A 22,261-nucleotide genomic window follows, 5' to 3' on the forward strand; every position below is an offset into this window, starting at 1 on the left:
GAAAATTAGGGATGGCAGGTATGGTGGAAGCTACTTTAGAGAGTTTTACTATACAGGGGGAAAGATAGAGGGGAGAAGGAAGCTAGGTTGCTTGTGGAAATGGGAGAAGCAGCAGCATATATCTGAGGTGCCACACACAAGCAGGAGGGAGAGGAGACAGCCCACTGAGGCCAGTGCTGGGTATTGTGGGTACCAGTGGGGTCCAGCAAGGAAGTCTTTCCCTAAGGGTGCTGTTGGCCATGAGCCCAAAGTGAGCATGGAGAGGCGTGAAGACAAAGGACTCCATCTGAAATTCAGTGTGCACATTCAAAGACAGTTTTGGTTGTAAAGGATGAGTTTGAAAGTCTGGAACTGTGACCAGACCAGAAAGGAGAGTTTCAACCTCTGGGCTGTGTGGCCCGTGTGTGACTATGCCACGTGCTTGGTAGCTTTTGTTTTCCAATGGCGCTGGCACAGTTGCCTGGTTAGGGTGGAACTGGCAGAGTGGTGTTTTAGTAGGGACTAACTTCTGATCAGTAAGAACTAGTGAGAAGTTGGGGCGAAGAGAGCCGACTGATGTGAGCAGGGACAGGAGAGACCGAGAAGAGGACGGCCGAAGGCAGAATGTCATACCTGGCTTCTGTTCAGTTGGTGGTGGTTGTAACTTAACTGCTCTCAAAGTGGAAAACAACCAAGAAATTAAAAAACTCCCCCCTCCACACACACATACACACTTTTTCAAGTTAGAGAACAGTACTTGGTTTCCATGGTTATTGCCTTTTAACTACACAGCAAGTGTTATGTAGTGGCACAGGGTAATTACAGGCAACAGAGAAATTGCAGGATAAGTCTTGAATAAATACAGAGTAGCTACACGGGTTAGCCTCTGCTCCCGAGAGTGATGTGCAGTTTGTGATGTGATGTACTTCTGGGCCTGAGCTACATGTGGGAGCAGGGCCCTTGGACCTGTCACCAGTCCAAAGCCATGCTTCTGGCCCTCAGCTTTTCCTTGCTTTATCATGTGATTGGACTCCTGCTTCCCTTCTGTGCCCAGACCTCAAGGCAAGCAGTCTCCAGCCCCACCTGGCCTTTGTGGTGCCTTTCTTAAGTGAGACTGGGAAGTAGGTGCAGGCCTTCTGTGGCTCTCCTGGCTGGAAATGTCACCAGTACTTGAGGAAGGATGTTTAGAGCCTAAAGATAGTGCACACCAGTCTCCTGGTGATGTATATAACAGGAAGATTGCAGAGAACTGTCATCTGCTGTCATTTTAATCCAAAGACCTTCAGAAAAGATAATTTAAGCAGCAGCAGCTACAGTAGGAACAGGAGTGCCTTCAATTAGAGGGCCAGGCATATAGATTAATCGACTGAAACAAATAATGCTTGTGAACATTGTAGGGAATGTGGAAAGGCCACAAAGAATAAGAACTCCGATGCATGGAGAGGCAGGAGAGAAAAAGGGGCAAGCTCCAGATGTGTATACCCAACTCACATTGAGAAAGTAGACTGTGATTGGGCCATGGCATCGAAAAGTGTGCCCTGCCATCTGTAACTCCAGACAGGGCCTGGGAACCACTCCCTGAAGACAGAATGGAGGTGTATGGGATCCAGGACAGGACAAGCAGATTGAGGCTTTAGCAGAACTGTGAACACAGCCAAGCTCCATCACACACTTGAAGAAAATGAAAAGCAGGAGAAAGAAGCGCCACACACAATAGGAAGAGCAGTCAAGGGACGGGTTTATAAGTATACCACATGAGAAAAAGATTCAGATAGAAGCATTGCTTCCTCCAAAGAAACAGCCAAGGACTTCAGAAAGAAGCAAACATTTAGGGCAGCAAAATACACGAGACAGGATGGCTGAATCACACGATGAAGAAAACAAAGACTCACTGATGTCTTAGATGGGCTTTTCTTACTGCAGTAAAACACCATGACCAAAAGCAACTTGGGGAGGAAAGGGCTCATTTCATCTTACAGCTCTCAGGTCACATTCCGACACTGAGGGAAGTCAGGGTAGGAGCATAGAAACCCGGAGGAGGCAGAAGCCACACTCTGCTTACTGGCTTGGTCCTCATGACTTGTTCAGCCTGCCATCTAATAGGACCAGGAATGCCACAGGAATGGTAGTTTCTGCATGGTTGCTGTGTTATTCCATGGGTGTGTGTTCACTCCTCCCGTGTCCCCAGTCTTGGACTGTGGAAATATGATGTGCACTAAACAGTATACTTTCCTGGGAGATTAAAGATGTCCAGAGCCTAGTAGGCCAGGCAGGAGACTGACCCCAGACAGGTCTCGAGGTAGCACGTGGGAGCAGAAACAAGGTTGGAGTCTGTGGGCACTGGCTTAATGAACGTGACTGGGGTTTCTACACACTGAATCTTTCTGACTAGGCTAAAATCAGGGACCAGAGATTCCTGTTGACCATGATGCCCAGCGAGAGTAGGAGAAGGGTAACATTGAGCTCATGAAGTGTTCACAAAAACTTTTCCCTAGTGAAGGAAAGGCTGGATTCTATTAAAAATTAGGCTGGTGAGGAGGCTCAGTAGATGTGCTGGCTGGATTCTATTAAAAATTAGGCTGGTGAGGAGGCTCAGTAGATGTGCTGGCTGGTTTTTTGTCAGTTTGGTACAAGCTCGAGTCGTCTGGGAAAAGGAGATTTCTGTTGAGGAACTGCCTCCATCAGATGGGCCTGTAGGGAAGTCTCACCCCTGCTGCACAGGAAAGGTGTATTAGTTGCTTTTTCATTGCTAGGACAAAATCCTGACCAATGCAACTGAAGGAAGGAAGGAAGGAAGGAAGGAAGGAAGGAAGGAAGGAAGGAAGGAAGGAAGGAAGGAAGGAAGGAAGGAAGGACTTATGTGGCTCATTATTGGAGGGTTATAGATCATATGGCCAGAAAACCATGCCCATGGTAACATGAGGTAGCCAATCACACTGCACTCACAGGAAGTGGAGAAATGACTGCTGGCACTCAGCTTTTTGTCTCGTTTTTCCATTTTTATTCAGTCCAGGACCTTAGCCTGTGCATGGTACCACCCACTTTCAGGGTAGATCCTTCCTTCTCAGTTAAACCTGCCTAAAAATACCCTGGGAGACATGCCCAGACATATATCTCCTAAGTGATTCTAATCCATCAAATTGACAGTGAAGGTTTAACCATCACGAAGGATGTCAGGTATTGCCAGCAGAGATTCTCCATTGCTTGACTCCGTGGTGATACACAGCCCTGCTGTGGGGGAGTACTTTGCATCCTCTTCTCCCCCAACTGTATCTGTGCTAAGGCCTCAGACTTCCCTGGACTGCCTCGGGCACCCTTACCCTGGCACCAGGTGGCCACATGGGACACCATCACACTGGAAACTTGGCACAGCTGCCTCAGTGTTGGCCTGTGCCCTTTTGAGAATGCAGGGCCTAAGGGTATCCCTCACTAGGGCCTTGGCTCCTGTAGAAAAAGGCATATGGTTGCATGCATGGGGAGCTGGATGCTCCCCCTACCAGGGTAGATCAAGAGAAGTGGGTGATTTAAGCATTCTGGATGGGTGGTGGTAGTAGCAAGGAGGAGTTTGAAGCTGGACTTTGAGAAGATGCCAGTGAGGTCAGAATCTTTCCTTCCGAATCCCCTAGACCCCTTAACCCTTCAGGTAGCCCAGCCAGTAGTGGACCCCCGGAGTTGGTGCCATTGTGTTAGTCAGGGTTCTCTAGAGTAACAGAGCTTATAGAAAGAATCTCATTCTCTCTCTCTCCATGTATATCTATCTACCAATGGAAGGTCCAAGAATCCAGTAGTTGGTCAGTCCATGAAGCTGGATGTCTCAGCTGGTCTTTGGTGTACACAAAGAAGTAGGCTCTAATGCTGGTGAAGGAATGGACTTGTTAGCAATGCTAGAGCAAGCAGGTAAAGAGCAAAAGCTTCCTTCTTCCATGTCCTTATATTGGCTTCTAGCAGAAGGTGTGGTCAAGATTAGAGGTGAGTTTTCTGAGCTCAAAAGATCTAGATTAAAGGCGTGTCTTCCTACCTCAGAGATTTAGGTTAGAAGTGGATCTTCCCACTTCGAATTAAGCAAAAGTCTCTCACAGGTGTGCCCTCCATTTTTGGGTTTTAGTTAATTCCAGATGTAGTCAAGTTGACAACCAAGAATAGCCACAACAGCCATACAGAGAGGTTGGGCCTCTTGGGGCAGTGTGGCAGAATAGTGCGTTCAGGTCAGGGTAGAGCTAACAGTGCTAGAAGAGAATGCTACTTGCTTCCCTTTTTGTTACCAGTTAGACAATTATCAACATGCTTATGATAGGTGAGATGTATCCTATCCCTTATCCTGGCTGTATGTAGAGTGGGCATCTCCCTCTGCCATGGAGACTGAGAGAACTGGCAGGATGGCATGAAGAGACATCAAGAAAGCCTCCCTCATGCCTTCAGGGACAATAGCCCCTGAATAATTTTGCTTTAGATAGGTGTCAACTCTGTCTAGAGAAAGCGTGACCCATCTGATAGCCAGTAGAAGAAGGAAGGCCTGCCAAAGATATGGTCACAGTGCCACTGTGACAGAGTCACGTGGTTCAGTGACTCATCACTGGTGCCTGGGCTTCTTCAAGTGGTTAGAAACTGCAACAAGGAGAGAGCTTGGGCTGCTGTGGGCTGCCCCTCAATACAGAATGGGAAACAGGCTAGGTGCTGAGATGGGGTATCCAGAGTGCACCGCACACACCTTCCTGCCTCCTCTCTGTACCAGCAGACAGTGGCATCCTGGCATCATTTGAAACGAAGATAGCAAATGCATGCCCCATGCCTTTCTCTTGTCTCCTGTTTTTTACTTTAGGATTATATGAAGAAAACAAAACCTAAAATTCCCTCATTTGTGTAACATTTTGCAAATTACAGAGTACTTTACACAGTCCTGAAAGGTGGGTATTTCATGATCCCCATTTAGAACAAGGAGCAAAAAAATGAGAGGAATTGAGTCACAGAATTAGCAGTGGGAGGGTGAGTAGAAAGGTCTCTGCAAAGCAGGCCTCCCATGGCCATGGTCCCAGGTGTGGGTCACTACCTCCCAGAATGCCTCTGTGCCAGGTTCTACTTCTGTTTGTTGACCCAGAGTTGTGGGCAGGCTTCGTCCTCCAAGGATCTGCTTTGGTATCACCTTCTGCTCAGATGCCACTGTAACCAGCACCCACTTTCTACAGATGGTGCTGCATGCTCTAGGGCCCCCCAAATTCCTTGCTGGTTATTCTTCGAGAGTTTTATATTTTGTATGCACAGCCAATTTTCCTTTTGGGAAAGTCACACTTTAAATGTTAATTTCTAGGTGTTCTTTCCTTTTTTAAAGTTCTTTTGAGTAAGACATATAGTTGTTTTATTCATTGCGGAGCTATATAAATATTGAATGTTGTGATAGTTAATAAGACTTAGCAACCTAACAGGATCTGGAATCTCCTAGGAGACAAGCCTTTGGACAGATCTGTGAGGAATGGTCCAGATTAGGTTAGCCTCTGGCCATGCTTGTGAGAGATTATCTTGGTTAATTGAGGCAGGAAGACCCACCCTAAAAGTGGGCAGCGCCATTCCCTAAGCTTCGGTCTAGACTGCATAGAAAAGAAGAAAGCTGACTGAACACTGGCAGCCATCACTCTTTGCTTCCTGACTGAGGATTCCATGTGGTCAGCCACCTGGACTTCCTGCCATGATGGACTGTACCTTGAATTCTCAGCCAAAATAAGTTCTCTCGTTTTTCAGGGAAATTTATCACAGCAAGAGGAAAAGTTACTGATGCAAATGGTTTCTTGTAGTATGTATTATTTTATGGTTTTAATGATCCTACAGTTACAGATTTGGGCTGGAAAGCAGTTCCTGCTCCAAGCATTTCCAGTGGAATTGAGCCTGTGGAATTGATTGGCAAAGTGATAGAGGGCCAGAAAGGCAGAAGTGCTAAGGAAATGACTTGGGAACAGAAGAGGACTCACTGGGGTCACAGTGACTCTTGTTCCAGACCAGACACCTGTGCCAGATTACCTACCTGCCTGTAAGAGATGTTAGAAGTTCTTCAGAGACAGGGAAAATGATAAGGCCAAATTCAAAACTGTTTGGGACTAGATGAAAATGAAATCACAGTGATAAGAATCAATGAAGTAGAAGAAAAGATTGAAAACTAAGTGACTTCTTAGAAAAGATGATTGGACTCTAGTTAGGCAGAGAGAGGGGAGAGGAGAGAGAGGGGAGAGAGAGAGAGAGAGAGAGAGAGAGAGAGAGAGAGAGAGAGAGAGAGAGAGAAGACAGACACAAGGTCTCAATTATCTTTGAGGGCACACCTCCAGTGAACTGACTTCTCCCCAGTAGGCACCACTTCCTAAAGCTGCCAACACCTCCCAGTAGAGCCCTATGCTGGTAACCTATCTAGCCTTTAACATCTGGGCTATAGGAGGACATTTAAGATTAAAAAGAAGTAGGCAAAAACTACAAAAAATTCACAAAGTTAGTAGGTCATTACAGCAAAGTTTCAAGATGTAAGATTAATATACAAAAATAAGTCAGAGTCCTATATAATAGTAGTGAACAAGCAAAATTTAAATTAGCACGCAATGCCACATTGGCACCCCTCCCCCCAATACTTAGCCAAAATAACACATATATACACCACAATAAAAATATATGAGGCAAACTATTAGAAAAAAAACTGACAAATGAATCAAAGATAATACATGGAGAGATACTCCATATTTGAGGATTAGATTCAATATTGTGAAGATGTCACTTTGCCATAACTTGATGTAGAGTCCCCACAATACAAATAAACTTGCTTATCAGTTATATTTTAGACATTGATAAAGTGATTCTGAAGTTTATTTGGAGAAACAATGGACCCAGAATATCTCAATGGAGGAAGAAGAAAACAGCAAAATGATCTTACTGACTTCAAGACTTGCTATAAAACTACAGTAATAGAGCTGATGAGATAGCTCAACAGAGACTTGCCACCCAGTCCATGACCAGAGATCAATCTTCAGGACCCACATGGTGGAAAGACAGAACTAATTCTCACAAGTTGTCTGACCTCCACATGTGTGCCTTGGTATGAATGTGCACACATTTGCACACACCCAAATAAATGAAAATGTAATTAAAAACTTGAAACTACAGTAATCATGATAGTGTTGTATTGGTAAAAGAATAGACAAGTTAATAACTGAGATCTCAGCTGTAGGTCACATGAGTATAGTCAGCTGGTCTTTGGTGAAGAAGCTTAGGCAAACACAACAGCTGGAACAACTGGAGTCCACATGCCAAAACAACAACAACAAAAACAAAAAACAAAACAAGCATTAGCTCAAAATGGACCACAGACCTAAATGTAAAACACAAAACTAAACTAGAAAATATAGGAGAAAATCAAGATGGCTTTTGGTTTTTCTGATAGGATGCTATAGTACCAATTTATGGAGGAAAGAAGTGATGAATTTTGTTAAGTTTTCTGCTTTATAGAATATGATGTTGTCAAGAGAGTCAAGAAACAAGCCCCAGACTGGGAAACATTTACAGAAGATATGTTACAGGACTATTGTATAAAACAGAGAACTTCTTAAATTCAGATACTTCATTAGAAAGGATGCATATGTAACAAATAGATGAGTTCCCACATCATATGTCATTAGAGAAATGCGATTTCAAACAAGCAATCATGACATAACTACCAGAATGGCCAGAGTACAGAGCATTGACAGTGCCACATGCTAGCACAAATGGGGAGCAATGAGAATTCATACCCTTCCTCCCTCCCCCTCCCTCCCCCTCCCTCCCCCTCCCTCCCCCTCCCTCCCTCCCAGTGGGAAACAAAATGTCACAGCCATTTGTGAAGATTTTATCAGTTTCTAACAAATGACACATTCTCATATTTTATGATCCCACAACTTTGCTCCTTGGTGTCTACCCAAATTTGTTGAAAAGTTATGCCCACACAGAAGTCTGTACACCGGTGTTTACAGCAGTTTCATTCATAACTGCTGAAAATTTGGATACAACGAGGTCTCTTCAATGAGTGAAAGCATAGGTACATTCAGACAGTACAGTATTCAGTACTAAAGAGAATTGAGCTCCCGTGAAAAGACACAGAGAAATCATCAATAATTATTATTGAGTAAAAGCTGATTAGAATAGGCCATAGACCGTATGATTCCAACCACATGATGCTTTAGAAAAAGTGTAACTACAGAGACAGAACCAAGATGGGTGATTGCCGAGGGGTTGAGGGTTGGAAAGCTGGGTAGGCAGATTACAGAGGGGTTTCTTAGTGCAGTGAAAATAGTTTGTGTGATGCTGTAATAGTGGGTACACGTCATTATTATACCTTTGCCTGAAGTTAAAGAATGTACGACAAGCATAAACCCTGATGTAAACTCCATATTTTTAATGAGAGTGATGTCTCATGCTTGCTCTGGTGTGGGATGCTGATAATGGAGGGGACTGTGAGAATGTGAGGGGATACATGGGTAATCAATTGTTTGTGAGCCTAAAACTAGTCTTTAGAAGTCTACTAAAACAACAGATGGTGATGGCGCACACCTTGAATCTCAGAACTCAGGAGGGAGGCAGAGGCAGTTGGATCTCTTGAGTTCGAAGTCAGCCTGGTCTACAGTTTCAGGATAGTTAGGGCTACACAGAGAAACCCTGTCTCAAAAAACAAAACTAAACAAAAAAACTAGAAAAAACAAACCAAAACAAAACAAAAAACCAAAAACAACAACAAAAAAAGAAAAGGAAAAGGTCTATTAAAATAACAAAAGCAACCAGAGTTCTTGAACACTGTCTTGTGGTAGAGCAAAAAGGTAGAGCTCCCTTGACTCCAGGGAGGCAGCCACTGTGTGTTGCAGCTTTCCCATGAAGAGAAACTCTTCTGGATGTTGCTCATTGATGGGCCGAGAAGACTGCTCCGTGCGGTACATCGCTTATGCTGGCACAATCCAGAGATCACATCTGTGATCCACATCTCGGCACTACCAACGGGGCTAGCTCTTGGTTGGTGGAGGTGGGTGGGTATGTCATTGGCCTGTCTATCCATGTAAGTAGAAACGGAGTGGGTTGTCAAGGGGTTAAACTGCTTTGTGACCTTAGGTCCTTGACAGCAGACTGACTCCACAATCTTCCCAGATGCTATTTGTCTGGGTGGGGGTGGTTCTCAGAGATCCTACCTGACCTTTTGCCTTTCCGAGACCAGGGAGGACGCCAGAGTGATGGTTCTGACGCCTGCCAAGTGTCTCCACCCCAGTTTTGTGATTAGGAATGGGTGAAAATGTCCAGCTTGTCACTTGACAGCACAATGGCCCTTGTGAAGCTGACGGGGGCAAGGGTTCCATTTGTCACTTTAATTGGGGTCCCCTGAAATGGGCAGAGCTGGGCCCAGTGTCTAGTAGTCTCTGAAGGCCTGCATTTACTGATTTCTGCACGCTGCTTTTGGCCCCTCAGGGGAGGATTGGAAGAAAGCATCTTACACATTGTAAGGCTGGAGGTCTTCCACAGAACCCAGCCTCCCTTTCAATCGTGGGCTCTGCTCATTGGGCAGCTTACAGCCTGGACAAGAACCCCTGATTCTTCTTTACTGAGTTGATAACACTCATTGCCAGCACTCATTGTCATGTGTGTCTTATCCTTGAGGGCACCATGGCTGACCCAGGCAGGGCACCATGGCTGACCCAGGCAGGGCACCAGGGCTGACCCAGGCAGGGCACCATGGCTGACCCAGGCAGGGCACCAGGGCTGACCCAGGCAGGGCACCATGGCTGACCCAGGCAGGGCACCAGGGCTGACTATCAGAACGTTGCACCCTCTCACTCCACATTCCATTTTGCCACTTGACCCTTAATGCCTTAGAACCCCCGACCCCAAACTGGCATTCAGGAGTTCAAACCTGTTTGTAACAAGAGTGGGTCTTGATGCCACATACAGTGCGGAAGCCTCTGAAAGTGAACTGTGCCACAGAACGGTGTTGCTGATCCAGGAAAGTAGTAACAGGCAATGGGCACTGACTGAAGTCACTGTCCTGATGAATAAGGGTCAGGCCAGCACACACTTTCTACACTAGCCTGGAAGAAAGTAGTTTCAGTTTTGCTTTGGGAGCTAGAAATAGCTGTGGACAATAATGCGAGCAAGTGTGGGTGATTCCTGTTAGTATTAGAATTATAGAAGCAGGTTCTGGGAGGGCTCGGAGCTGGACTATAGCCAAAGCCCAGGACACATTTTTGTCTTTGAGGACAGGTAGAGACACGCTGTGCTTGATCAGGCCATGGCGCTCTGCTGCCACCTAGTGGCACTGATGTTACATATTCAATGGTGCCACTATTTTCATAGTGTAGGCTACATCAAGGGGGAGCATCCAGATTATGAGTGTGTCTTTCTGAGGTTGCTCTGTATGGAAGTTCTGTTGACCACAGCACCCAGACTACAGTAGCCAGCCTTCTTTGGAGAGGCTGGGGCTAGCACCCCCATGCACAGGGCATGGATCTGAGCTACAGCTGTGTAATTCTCTGTGTAGAGTCCCCAGTGTGTTCTGTCCATCAGCTCATGGTCAGAGCTAACATGCCTGAAGCTACATCTCAGTTGACTTGAGTTTTCCACGTTTCTGAAGCAGAATCCTTTCTTCAGAAAGGCACGGTGTGTTTTGTTAGTTGTGTTCCTGCCCTGGCCTCCTCTCTTTCCTGAGCTCTAAACTGGGTCTTGTCCCTGAAGTAAGCAGGAGGAAAGTCCACTAATTGAAAGTACATTCCTTAGATGGCATTCTTATGGGGCTTCTGCCAGAAATCATGTTCTGTTACAAGAGGCCAGTCCCTATTCACAGCTCATAGGGAACAGCTCTTGAGACCCAGACCGACTCCCTAAGATTCTCATGGCCATGTGGCCCAGGCTCATCACTCATCTCCAATTACACATGTGCTTGGTGTGCAGCCTTGTGCTTGCTGACCTCTACTGAGTCCCCCAGGACTCCTCACTGCCACCAGGTACCCACACACCCCACAAGCGCGTTCACTTCCTGTGCTTTTGGTCCTAATGAGATTCCCACCCAGGCATAGCTGGGAAAACATCCCTGATAATGGAGGAGCCCCTCTGCAAGCTGGAATGGGAACAGCTTTATCGTCAGACTGTGTGGCCAGCTTTTCTTGATTCCAAATGTGCCATGGTTGCCAGAGCCAAGAAATGTGTCTGCCTGTGTTCATCCAGCCCCCAACTTGTTTTCTACAAGCCTATGGCTAGACTCTGGGATAAGGGGGCATGGGATGAGGTTATGGGTCTTCACATTCTGAGATTAAAAACATTTTTGGGGTCCCTGGGGAGAAAGAAGAAGGTACATACCTTGGCTCAGAGTTTGTGAGTTGCACCTAAGTGACCATCTCTGCTCCTAGCTCAGCAATGACCTTCCTGCTACTGCTCTTCCCCATGATTCCCCTTCTCACCAGCCTGTCACGTGGCTCCCATGTTTTAGATCATCTCTGGGCTTTTCGCATATACTTTCAACCCTTATGTGCTAAAAGCCTCAGCTAGTTCTGTGTAGTGAGCAGCCAGGGCCCTTGAAACTACGTGTGCATCTTACGTCACTGGCTTCCTCACTGAAAACCCAGGTGTGGAAAGAATCAAATTCCAGAAAGTTCACGTTGGTTTGGTACCTCCTGCTGATGCTCTGGTCAGCTCAGGTGCCCTGGGCCTCTGCTGTGTGGAACCCACCCTCCTGCCTGTCCCAGAAGCCACTGTATTTGCCACACTTAACAAAAGGGGAAGGAAGCCTGTCTTCCCTAACATTCTGCAGTGGAAGGTGGTGCCCCAGAGCACTTCAGACCCTGTCTCACCAGGTTGTGGCAATGGGCAACAGCGTACGGCTTGCCTGCCAAATTTACAGCTATAGCCCAGTTACCCGCCCCCGCCCCCCATCTCTGCACCTTTGTTCATGTCTCCCTAGTGTTCCAAGAGGTCGTTTGTCTCAGAGACTGTGAGGCTGTAGCCCCAGGCATTGTCCTGATCCCTGGGCAATGGGAGGCCACCTTCACCTAATCTTTCCAGGGCCCACATGGAGGCCCTGTGACCTGTATCTTGTTGTGCCTCTCCCTGATTTAGATAAGGTCTGTGCTGAGACAGTGACCACTTATCACACCCATAGCCATACTACAGCATCTGTGCAGATGTATACCAAGGTGACACATCTGGATTCTGCAGGCCTGAGTCCTGTGTGTATTGACTCCCTGGAGGTGTTCTGGCTCCCTCGTGTGTATGTAAGAGCTAGGAGTCCCTCTCTGGAAAGTTCTTGAACACACAGCTTTACAGAAGCCTCTAGTGGTATTGATGTCACTGGATATAAAGATAGAACCTCAACCTATGAACAGCAAATGCATTTAGAACAATGGTTCTCAACTTGTGGGTCGTGACCCATTTGGGGGTGTCAAATGAACTTTTCATAGGGTTTGTCTAAGACCATCAGAAAATGCAGATATTTACATTACAGTTCATAATGGTAGCAAATTACATTTATGAAATAGCAATGGAAATAATTTTGTGGTTGGGGTCACTACAACATGAGGAACGGTATTGAAGAGTCCCAGCATTAGGAAGATTGAGAACCACTGTTTTAGAGGGAGCAGAGTGAGGACAGGAGTCTTAAGTGAGTCTTACAGAATATGATGCCAGGGAGGCTGCACCATCGGGAAATTGTGTGTGTCCATGTGTTTTCCACCCAGCCTTGGAATGGACTTTTGGGGAGCCTGAGGGGCTATGCTCTGAACAGTTTCCTGAGTTAGAAGGAGTAAAGAGCAACCCTGGACAGCCAAGAGCCTGCTCAGTTTGTCCCGGCCCAAGCCGTGGAATGGGGGCAACTCTTCTCTGATGAACTGCTTGTCCTTTGTTATTTTGAAAGACACATTCCTAATGAGAGAGGATAGTTATCAGTAGTTGAGTATTTGACAAAATAATGACATACGCTAACACGGTGCTGAACATATTTCACAATTAGGCTCGCCCCCAATGGGAGAGGAATCAAAAGAGTGGAGTCACCATCTGCTTGGTCCCTATTGTGTACAAATAAGCCGCTCATGCCTTTTTCTCCTTCCTCCTGGCCCAGGCAGCCGCCCAGCTCAGCAGCAGCCCCTCTACACTGCCCCAGTGCGGGCATCCCCACCCAGCCCCTGCAGCAGCCCCTCTACACGGCCCCAGTGCGGGCATCCCCACCCAGCTCAGCAGCAGCCCCTCTGCACTGCTCCAGTGCGGGCATCCCCACCCAGCTCAGCAGCAGCCCCTCTGCACTGCTCCAGTGCGGGCATCCCCACCCAGCCCCTGCAGCAGCAGCCCCTCTACACTGCCCCAGTGCGGGCATCCCCACCCAGCTCAGCAGCAGCCCCTCTACACTGCCCCAGTGCGGGCATCCCCACCCAGCTCAGCAGCAGCCCCTCTACACTGCCCCAGTGCGGGCATCCCCACCCAGCCCCTGCAGCAGCCCCTCTACACTGCCCCAGTGCGGGCATCCCCACCCAGCCCCTGCAGCAGCCCCTCTGCACTGCCCCAGTGCGGGCATCCCCACCCAGCCCCTGCAGCAGCAGCCCCTCTACACGGCCCCAGTGCGGGCATCCCCACCCAGCCCCTGCAGCAGCAGCTGGTTCCTCAGCCTGCATCTCTGGAGTCCATTCTTCCCTACTGGCTTGTTCCTCTTTCCTGGCCCCATTTAAAGGTCTTTGGAGGGCTTCTTTGCAGCTAGGCTGCTCTGAGGACCTGACTCTGCCTCACTGAGGCTGTGGCCGTGTCCCAAGGCTTGCCAGGTTGTGGTAGATCTTCCATGGACCTCCGGAAGTCCTCACACTCCTTGCCCTATCACTGTAATCCCAGTGTGCCCAGGGGCCTTCCTGGGCACTATGATCTTGTGGAATGGTGGTACCAAGGGTGTGTTCACTGCAGCCCTTTGGTCTCATCCCACTGGGTAATGGTGTCTGTGTCACCGTTACCCTGGATACCTGTGGAGTCTGATGTTTGTTTGTTTGGCCCTGCAAACCCTACCATGGACCATAGGTCACACAGCTGGAAGAACTATGGTGAGACATAAGTTCCACTTTCCTGGTGAGGAAGGAAGTGGCCCACCCACTCCTGTCTCAGTTTCCCTTGTCCTCAGATCTGTGACCTGCAAGGCTATGGAAAATGGTAAAGTTGGAACACTTCGAGAGGTTCTATTTTCTATTTCCATAAGTTTACCAACACAGCTGAGGGGTGTGTGTGTGTGTGTGTGTGTGTGTGTGTGTGTGTGTGTGCGCGTGCGTGCGTGCGCGCACGTGCTTGCTTATATGTATTAAACGCATGATGGGATTGGTCATCGAAAGTCTTCCTCAAAGTGACGTAGAAGTAGCAGAACTTTCTAGACTATCAGTTTTCACCCCGAGTGCTTTATTACACAGGCTTCAAAGTGCCATGCTGAAAGAAAGCTAGCTTTGAAGAGTCCACTTTGCATTTTACGACCATACCATGTTCCAAGGTGAGCCATGGTTCTGGGATTCTCTTCAGTGCAGGCCATTGACAGGAGCAGGAGAAGAAACTAATGTGGCCAAATTGAGCCTCACAAAAACAGCCGCTTTAGTGCTCATGTGGGCAATCTAGAGGGCCACCTCAAAATGCTAGCCTCTCAGCATGTGGTGGACCAAGGGACAATCTCTATCCAGCAAGTGGAGACAAAGGGCCAAGCCATGGCCAGCCAGGCTTCCATTCCCGTCACACTGTGATCCTTGAGGAAGGCAACCAGACAACTAGGAATCGTATGCAACATTTTTCTTTAATGTCAGCAACAGTTGTGGACTTTTCTGTGAAAGATAAAAACATTAATTTTAAAGCTGAAAACAGTAGGGCTTTTCACAGTGAAGCTAGCAGAGGCCAAGCTGATGGCCATTGTGATGGCCACTGAACCTTAGAGTGCTGGAGCTGCAAGTAGCCTCTTGCCCATGTGCCTCCTTTCTATGTAGACTCCTCTCTACTGGTTTCTCAGTGTGTTCAGGAGAGCTGCCTAGCTACCTCTGGCCTTTTACTGATTGGCTGAACGGGCTGTAGGGAGCAAGGACTGACCAGTAGGAGGTACTCCTATTTCTTCAGGATCTCACACTTGGCTTGCCCCTGAGCCTGGCCAGACACTTCCAGAGCCCAGGCATATGGTCATGTGCTAGAATAGCCAGCACGTAGGCTGAGGGCAGAACCAGGGACCAGGAGCCCTGGCAGTACTGTTTCTCTGACTGGGACATAGGCAATCCACCCACACACAGCAGAGCTGCAAGGGCAGGCCAGCTTCCTCCCCTCACACTCAAGGGACCGCAGCTATTCTGGATGTTAGACCAGGAAAGGCAACATGAGACAGACCATGGCTGTGTCCTCCCTCTGCACAGATCTGTAGCAAGAGGGTTGCATTTGAGTTTATACATTTGTTACTCAGAGGCATACTTCGATTAGTTCTTACTATCTTTTCACTCGGGTCTCTAGAGTTGTGTGGCACCAGCCTGGACCTTCTTTATGAAAAAAAACCACACCTTAGTTTCTAGGAAGCCCTGTGTCAGCTTTCTGGTGCCATTGTTCTCCTTAACCAGTTTTAGATAACCTGGAGTCACTGCCAGATGACCCCTCATCAAGACATAGTGACTGTCCTGGCACCTGAGAGTCAGGGAAGTGGAGGAAGCCCTTGCCAAGGGCAGCTGGATGCACAGTGTCCTGATTGGTTCATTCCTCATGGCACAGCCTGTGTACTCACAAAGAGTCTGGGTGACACGATATGCTACTTTTGTGCCCACACACGTGGGAACGTGAGCATTGCCTGTGTGCATGAGTGTGTTAGTTACAGCTGCCCTGTCCCCAAAGGAAATGTGACGTGCTTGGGGTCCTCATCCTTTGAGACTGATATTGCCTATGGTGGCCTGATCAGGCAGACATCCAAATGGCTGCTGCTGTTCCTAGTGGGCCCCAAAGCGGCAGACAGGGGGCAATCAAGGGAGCTACATTGGTCATTTGACTTCTGCCCCTCCCCAGTGGCATTCCCATTGTGAACAGAAAGGGACAGGAGAGCTGGCTTTCTAGACTTTCATTGTCTATCTAGCTCTCCAGGGGCTGGGTCTCCAGGCTTCTTTGAGTCTTAGTAACATAGGAATGACTCTGCGGGTCACACTGCTTTCTCTTGGGGACCAATTTAATGATCCTTTTCCTAAATGTTCCTACTCTGGTGTAAGTTGTCCTTTGGTAAAGTTATTTCTGATCTTAGCACATCATGACCAGATACCACCAGCCTCTGTCCCTTTTCTGTTCATATAAAACGTTCTGGGATTGTTCTCCGTAACCTACAGTAAGCTTAAGCTGGGTTTTAGGTGGACATTTCAAATCTGTTAAGAAGATGGGTTTGCTGTCCCCACAGCCTGATGTGCTGTCCTTGGTGTCTGCTCTGTGCCGCCGGTGCCCTCAGCTGCTCACTACTGACCCACTATTGCCAGGGCTGATGGCAGATGTGATGGCACTTGTTTTGACCCTGTGTTTATCCGTCTTCCCTTGCCACTGAAGTTTGTGCTTCATATAGCTGGCACTGAGTTGCCTGGTTCTTGTGTATTCATCACACACAGCTTCACTGGGAGTTGAGTCCTTTGGTGAGGAAGTACCTGCTGGTCTCACTCAGGCTTGGAGTCCACATTCCAGCCCTGCCCCTTCCCTGTGCCCCTGCCTGATAGGCTTCTGAATGCTCCTGTGGTTAGCTTTTATCTTTGTAGTCTTTGTGTCTCCGATACAGAGCACAGTTATGCTGACCCGACCTGGAACTTTGACTAGGCGGTGAGGCCCATACATGCGTCTTCTGATGTAATTGAAGGAATATCCCAGCCCCCAGAACTAATCCTGTACTTATGTATACAGTGTCCTCTTTACTGTATCGTTTAAAAATGTGGTGTGTTGTCTATATTTTTCTTTTTATAATCCTTTCAAGAAGGGTTATGTTTTAGTTCTCTAGATTCACTTTTCTATCTGCCCCTCAACATTTCTAGGAAATTAGTTCTGCTGGGGTTTGAGGAGTCACTGCCCTGTGCTGCCCTGTACTCGACCGTCTGTTACTGTCTGGCTTCCTCTCTATACAGAGTAGTTGGTCCTTTTACCTGGATTTCCAGGGACTCTTCTGTGTCATTACCACCCCTGGATCAGTGTGCTGGGGTGTATGAAGAGCATTTTCAACCCAGTCTCTACCTGATAACGTTCATAGGTGGTTTTGATTTTTATTTTTTTTTTAGAGATTGATTTTGCTTTTATTTCTGTGTATATGTGTGAGTGTCTGTCATATGTATGCAGATGCTGTGGAGCCCAGAAGAGGGCCTGGGATCCCCTGGAGTTAGAGTTACAGGTAGTTGTGAGATGCCCTATGGGGGTACTGGGAACTGAACTTGGATCCTCTGGAAGAGCCTTGAGTACTCTGTCGCCACTGAGCCATCCCCAGCCTCACAGACGTAGTTTTGCTTTTCTTTCTTGGGAACTCCACTTTATATTTCTGGGATAACTTTTGACCTATGCTCTGAGTCACTCAGTTTCTTCCTGGTCATTTTTGCCTTGCTCAGTCTCCTCCTCTTTGAATGCTTGGCAGTCTTCTTGATGTTCAGTTTGGCTGGTTCTCCTTTGCCTCTTGCTATGGCTGTTTCCAGGCTAATGATGCTGCTCTCTCTTGTGTTTTTTAGAGTTCATCCTTGTTTTACAGTGTCCTATTTAGGTCTGTCTCTATGGTCTGTTTGGATCCCCACCCCCACCCCAGTTTTAGATTTTAAAAACTTTATGTGTACTAGTACTTTGTCTGCATAGATGCCTGTGCACCATGTCCATGCCTAGGGCCTGAGGAGCTCAGGAGCATGCAGATCCCCCTGGAACCAGATTTACAGACGGTTGTAAGCTACCATGGGGTGCTTGGAACGAAACCCTGGGTCCTCTGAATGAGCAACAAGTGCTTTTTAACTGCCGGGCCACAGCTCCAGCCCCAGCGTTCCTGAGACTCATCCTTCTTCATTTTCGGAGTCTTCCCTTCCACAGCGTGCCTTGCAATGCTTTGCTGCTGGGTGGGATTTTGCCATCAGTAAAAGCTTTGTTTCTTCTCCCAAGTTTAATGAGCTTCCTTTTGAGTAGGTCATTTACCCCGAGGGATACTCTGTACCAGTTTCCTCTCTTACCCTAAATGATCATGGTGTGTACACTCGCAGTGCCAGATGTCTGATGGAGACATGTGCTGTAGAACACAGGGCTCACCAAACATTTTTGTCCAGAAGCGTCCTGCTGGACAGCAAAATGTAGCTTAAGAAGCAACACATGGGGCTGGAGAGGTGACTTAGCGGTTAAGAGCACTTGTTGCTCATGTAGAAGACCCTGGTTCAATTCCCAGCACCTGGTCTGTGGCTCACAATCATGTGTAATTTCAGTTCTAGGGGATTTAACGTCCTCTTCTGGCCTCTGCAGATACTGCATGCATGGGATGCACATACTACATGCAGGGAAAACTCTCATACACATAAAATAAATCTTTAAAAGACAAACAAAATGAACACCCAGAGAGGAGACTAGCACAGGTGCCTTCCACTGTTGCGTTCCTTTGTTTCTGAGATAAACTCAGTTCTGCCGTTCCGTCCTTCATTTACTTCCCTAACGGCTCCCAGTGCCGTCCTCCTCCCCAGCTCCTCTGAAGCATCTTTGTTCTGTGACTGGCGGTTCTGTTCTCACGCACCCTGCACCCAGGCTGCAGGCCCGGGAGTTGGTGCTTCGGTCCTGAAGCCCGTCTGTCTCCACTTGTGGCCTCTCTTCTGGGCTTGTGTGCTGCGGCCAGAAGCCCCCAGTGCTTCCCTCCTTTCTACTGCAGGTTTTCTTGTTCTTCAGCACACAGTGACCTCAGGACAGCATCTTCATGGTCTTTTCTTGCTTCACTGATTGACAGCATTCTCAATTCTGATTTGAGAACATGGCCCTTGCTTCTAGAATTCTGAGGGCCTTGGACGTGGAGCTGGGGGGTCCCGTTGTTTACTTGCTTTCTCCTTGACATTCTTATTTTAATTTTACCATATCATTATCTTCAGGATGCATGTACTAAGCCCAGAACCTTAATGAGTCACTTTTAGAGAGAGAGTCTGTAGGCCTCCTCCTGGGGGTGGCAGCTCGTGACAAGAGGACCAAGGGCTGACTGGGCTGTATTCTCTCCCAGAGGCTTCACTGTGACCCCTGGGACGTTACTGTCATAGATACTGCAGCACACCCGAGCATGCCGCCTGAGCAGGGCTGGGTGGTCACCACTCATGGCCCCAGCTCCACTTTCCTTCCCTGCACTGCCTCATTCACCCACTTGCAGGTTCCGGTCCTGGTTCCACAGCTCCAGCTGCTGCTCTGCGTGGGTACATACAGGGCTGTGCCCTTTTAATCACCAGTGTCATATCCGTGTGGCTCTGAGGGTGGGAGAGGCTGAAGATGAATACAGGCTAATGTTGCAATAGTTGATAGGAGATCTCTTTGGTTCCTACCTCCCAGCCCCATGTACGGTATTGGAGATCGAACCCAGGGTTTTGTGAATGCTAGGCAAATACTCGACCATTGCTCTATGTCCCTAGCCCTTGGATTTTTGAATGAAGGTCTTAGCTATGTATTGTAGGCTAGCCTTGAATTGGTGATCCTCCTGCTGCAGCTTCCCAAGTGCTGGGATTACAGGTGGAAAATACCATACCCAACTCTTATTTTGTTTAGTGTGTGTGTGTGTGTGTGTGTGTGTGTGTGTGTGTGTGTGTGTGTGTGTGTGTTTATGTTCATAGTGTGTACAAGTACATATGTATGTGCATGCAGTAGTCAGAGATTGATATTAGGTATGTTCCTCAATTGTTCTCCACCCTGTTTTTTGAGACAGTCTTTCACTAAAACTTACCAGTCTGGCTAGATGAGCTGGTCAACAATCCCCAGGAATTCTCTTGCCTCCGCTTTCCCAGCTCTGGGATTTTAAGTGTGTGCCACTGCATTTTGCTTTATACACAGGTGCTTGGGGCTAAATTCATGTCTTCGTGCTTGTAAAGCAGGCACTTTACCAGCGGAGGCATTTCTCTACCCCCTTGTTTAACTTTTTAAGCATTACCTTAGTTCATATACTATGTATAAATTAAGTGACCTTGGTATCCACACACTAACTTCAAGGGCCCAGCTCCACACCATGGCACTCAAAGCTCAATGCCATATTTGTGCAGCAGCTTTCCCAGGTATAGGACCTGTGAAGAAGGGCGGGGTAGGCTTCTTTCAACCATGGTTGGCATAGAATCCCTTTGCCCCAGTATTTTCTTTTTATTTGGCTTGGAACTTTATGCTATGGGTGAGTAACACACACCTGCTGGAGACAGCCTCCTGAAACTCATTATCTGGACAGCTCTGGGAAAGGCAGACTCAGCCTGGGCAGTGATCACTCTTGGTGCATTGATCTCACATGTCCAAGCATAGGATGCTGTTGTATGTAAGCCTTTTAGATGTCCCTACCAATCGCCTGGGGATGCCATGGATATGTACCCAGAGAATATATAACAAATAGCAGGGAGGGCAATGGTGAGGTGAGTGCTTGCAACAAGAAATCGATGCCTAGTGTTGGCACCAGACCTGAATTCAGAAAGTGACAAGTCAACAGCACAGGCTGAGGCTACCATGAGGCTGGAGAAGGCCAGACAGTGCAGAAGGTAGTAGCTCCAGTAGCCTTGCTGCAAGGGGAAGTTGAAGAGATTGGTAAGATTACCTTGTGGACTGTGAACAGAGCAAACCAGCAGTGCACTTAGTGTGTAATCTAATAACTGCCATTTTAGACTTAGTGTCTATGCAGATGTATATGCTGGATAGTGTATGTAGACGACGTATATACTAAATATTATAAATAAAAGATATATATGCTAAATGTTATAAGCAGATCAATCATGCAGATTCCTCATAGGACCTCCTCTGGGATGCCCATTGGGAAATGGACACCTTCTTCATGTTCCTTTACCTCTATTGGGCTGTTCAGACATCATCCCTGAGGTCATCTCTGCTGGTACACATCCTTCTCACGTAGGCCTTAGACGTGACCATTTTAGAGCCATTTGTTGCTCTGCTGAATAGGAAGGAGAAAGGCTGCTAAGGGCCCAGTCTGAGGTCAAGGCCTTGGAGCCCAGAGCTCATACTGCCCTGTGTTTCTCTTTCAGGTAGGTGAGCTCCAGAGAAGCCAGCCCTGCCAGAGACCTCCATTTTTGGTGGATGGTGCTCTGAGCGACAGTGTGCTTCAGCATTTGGATCTATGGACCTGCTTTGAACCATAGAGCCTGCCTATGGGGGAAGGTGAGTAGCCCTAAAACCCGCTCTGTCTGTCTGTTTCTTCATCAGGCATGGTGGTAGCAAAGCCAGGGTCCCCGTTAGGGAACACACGTGTTGGCAGTGCGACTGTTCTTTGTTCTGTCCTGCTCCATTCTGCTGGGCCCTGAGGTTCTGTATATACTTTGGAGAGTTGTATACCCTCAGGTCACCCCAAAGGCTGGAACCCCTCTCCTGGTGTTAGCCTTAGCAACCAGGAATCGTGAGGCAAGCCCAGGTCTAGGGAATGGAGAACAGCAGCTGTGCTGGGATACTGATGGCCGCCATGGGGTTTTAGTCCCCTTTTCTGCTCTCTGATACTGTGGCAGGAAGAATTATTTATTTTGTTCGTTATCATCCATAATGCTTTCTGGTGATATGGATAGTAGAAAGGGTGGGTGCTTTCTGATACTATGGTTAAAAGAATTATTTCTTTTGGATTGTTCATTAGCATCCATATTGCTTTCTGATGACATGGCTAGTGCTTTCTGGTTGGGTACATGATTGTAAAAGGATGCTTCTGCCCCTCATTGCAACTTTGGATGGACGATATTAGTTCTGGAAAGCAAACGACAGTGAGATAGGCAAGGGTTCAGGGTCACCTTCTGTATTCCTTTAGTGCCTCCTCCCCAGACTCACTGCAGCCCAGACCTGCCTGTTCTGCTGAAGCCCGGTGAGAGCTCCTGAGGAGGGTTAGAAAGGGCCCTGCAGCAGTAAAGGGGCCCAGTGCACAGACAGTGGGGACAAGTAAGCACCTAGGCCTTGTCCGCAGGTGGTAGTGGAGTCACAGAGCAACTGACTGGAGGCTTAGAACTTGGGGAATCACTCTGCTCTCCACACCATTTCTCCCACTCAACCAGTCTCCAAGCCACCCCCTCTGTTCCTCAGTCCTGGCCTACACCCCCACTTTGGGACCCTAGCAGTCCCCCAGGGAACTTCTTGGATTGGCCTTTGC

General features: G+C 47.8%; 1 protein-coding gene across 9 annotated transcripts in view; it reads left to right on the plus strand.

The window, feature by feature from the left end:
* The window catches only part of Pcbp3 (poly(rC) binding protein 3), a 204,004-nt gene that overhangs the window by 121,232 nt on the left and 60,511 nt on the right, over nt 1–22,261 (plus strand). For all 9 annotated transcript variants that reach the window (XM_052744608.1, XM_052744607.1, XM_052744609.1 and 6 more), the window contains one exon: nt 21,162–21,294. In XM_052744608.1, coding sequence (XP_052600568.1) covers nt 21,285–21,294 — 10 coding nt within the window. In that variant the 5' untranslated portion in view covers nt 21,162–21,284. The remainder of the gene's footprint in view (nt 1–21,161; nt 21,295–22,261) is intronic.

This window comes from Peromyscus californicus, unplaced genomic scaffold (assembly GCF_007827085.1).
Source record: "Peromyscus californicus insignis strain IS unplaced genomic scaffold, ASM782708v3 Scaffold_19__1_contigs__length_69161282, whole genome shotgun sequence".
NCBI classification, from domain to species: domain Eukaryota; kingdom Metazoa; phylum Chordata; class Mammalia; order Rodentia; family Cricetidae; genus Peromyscus; species Peromyscus californicus.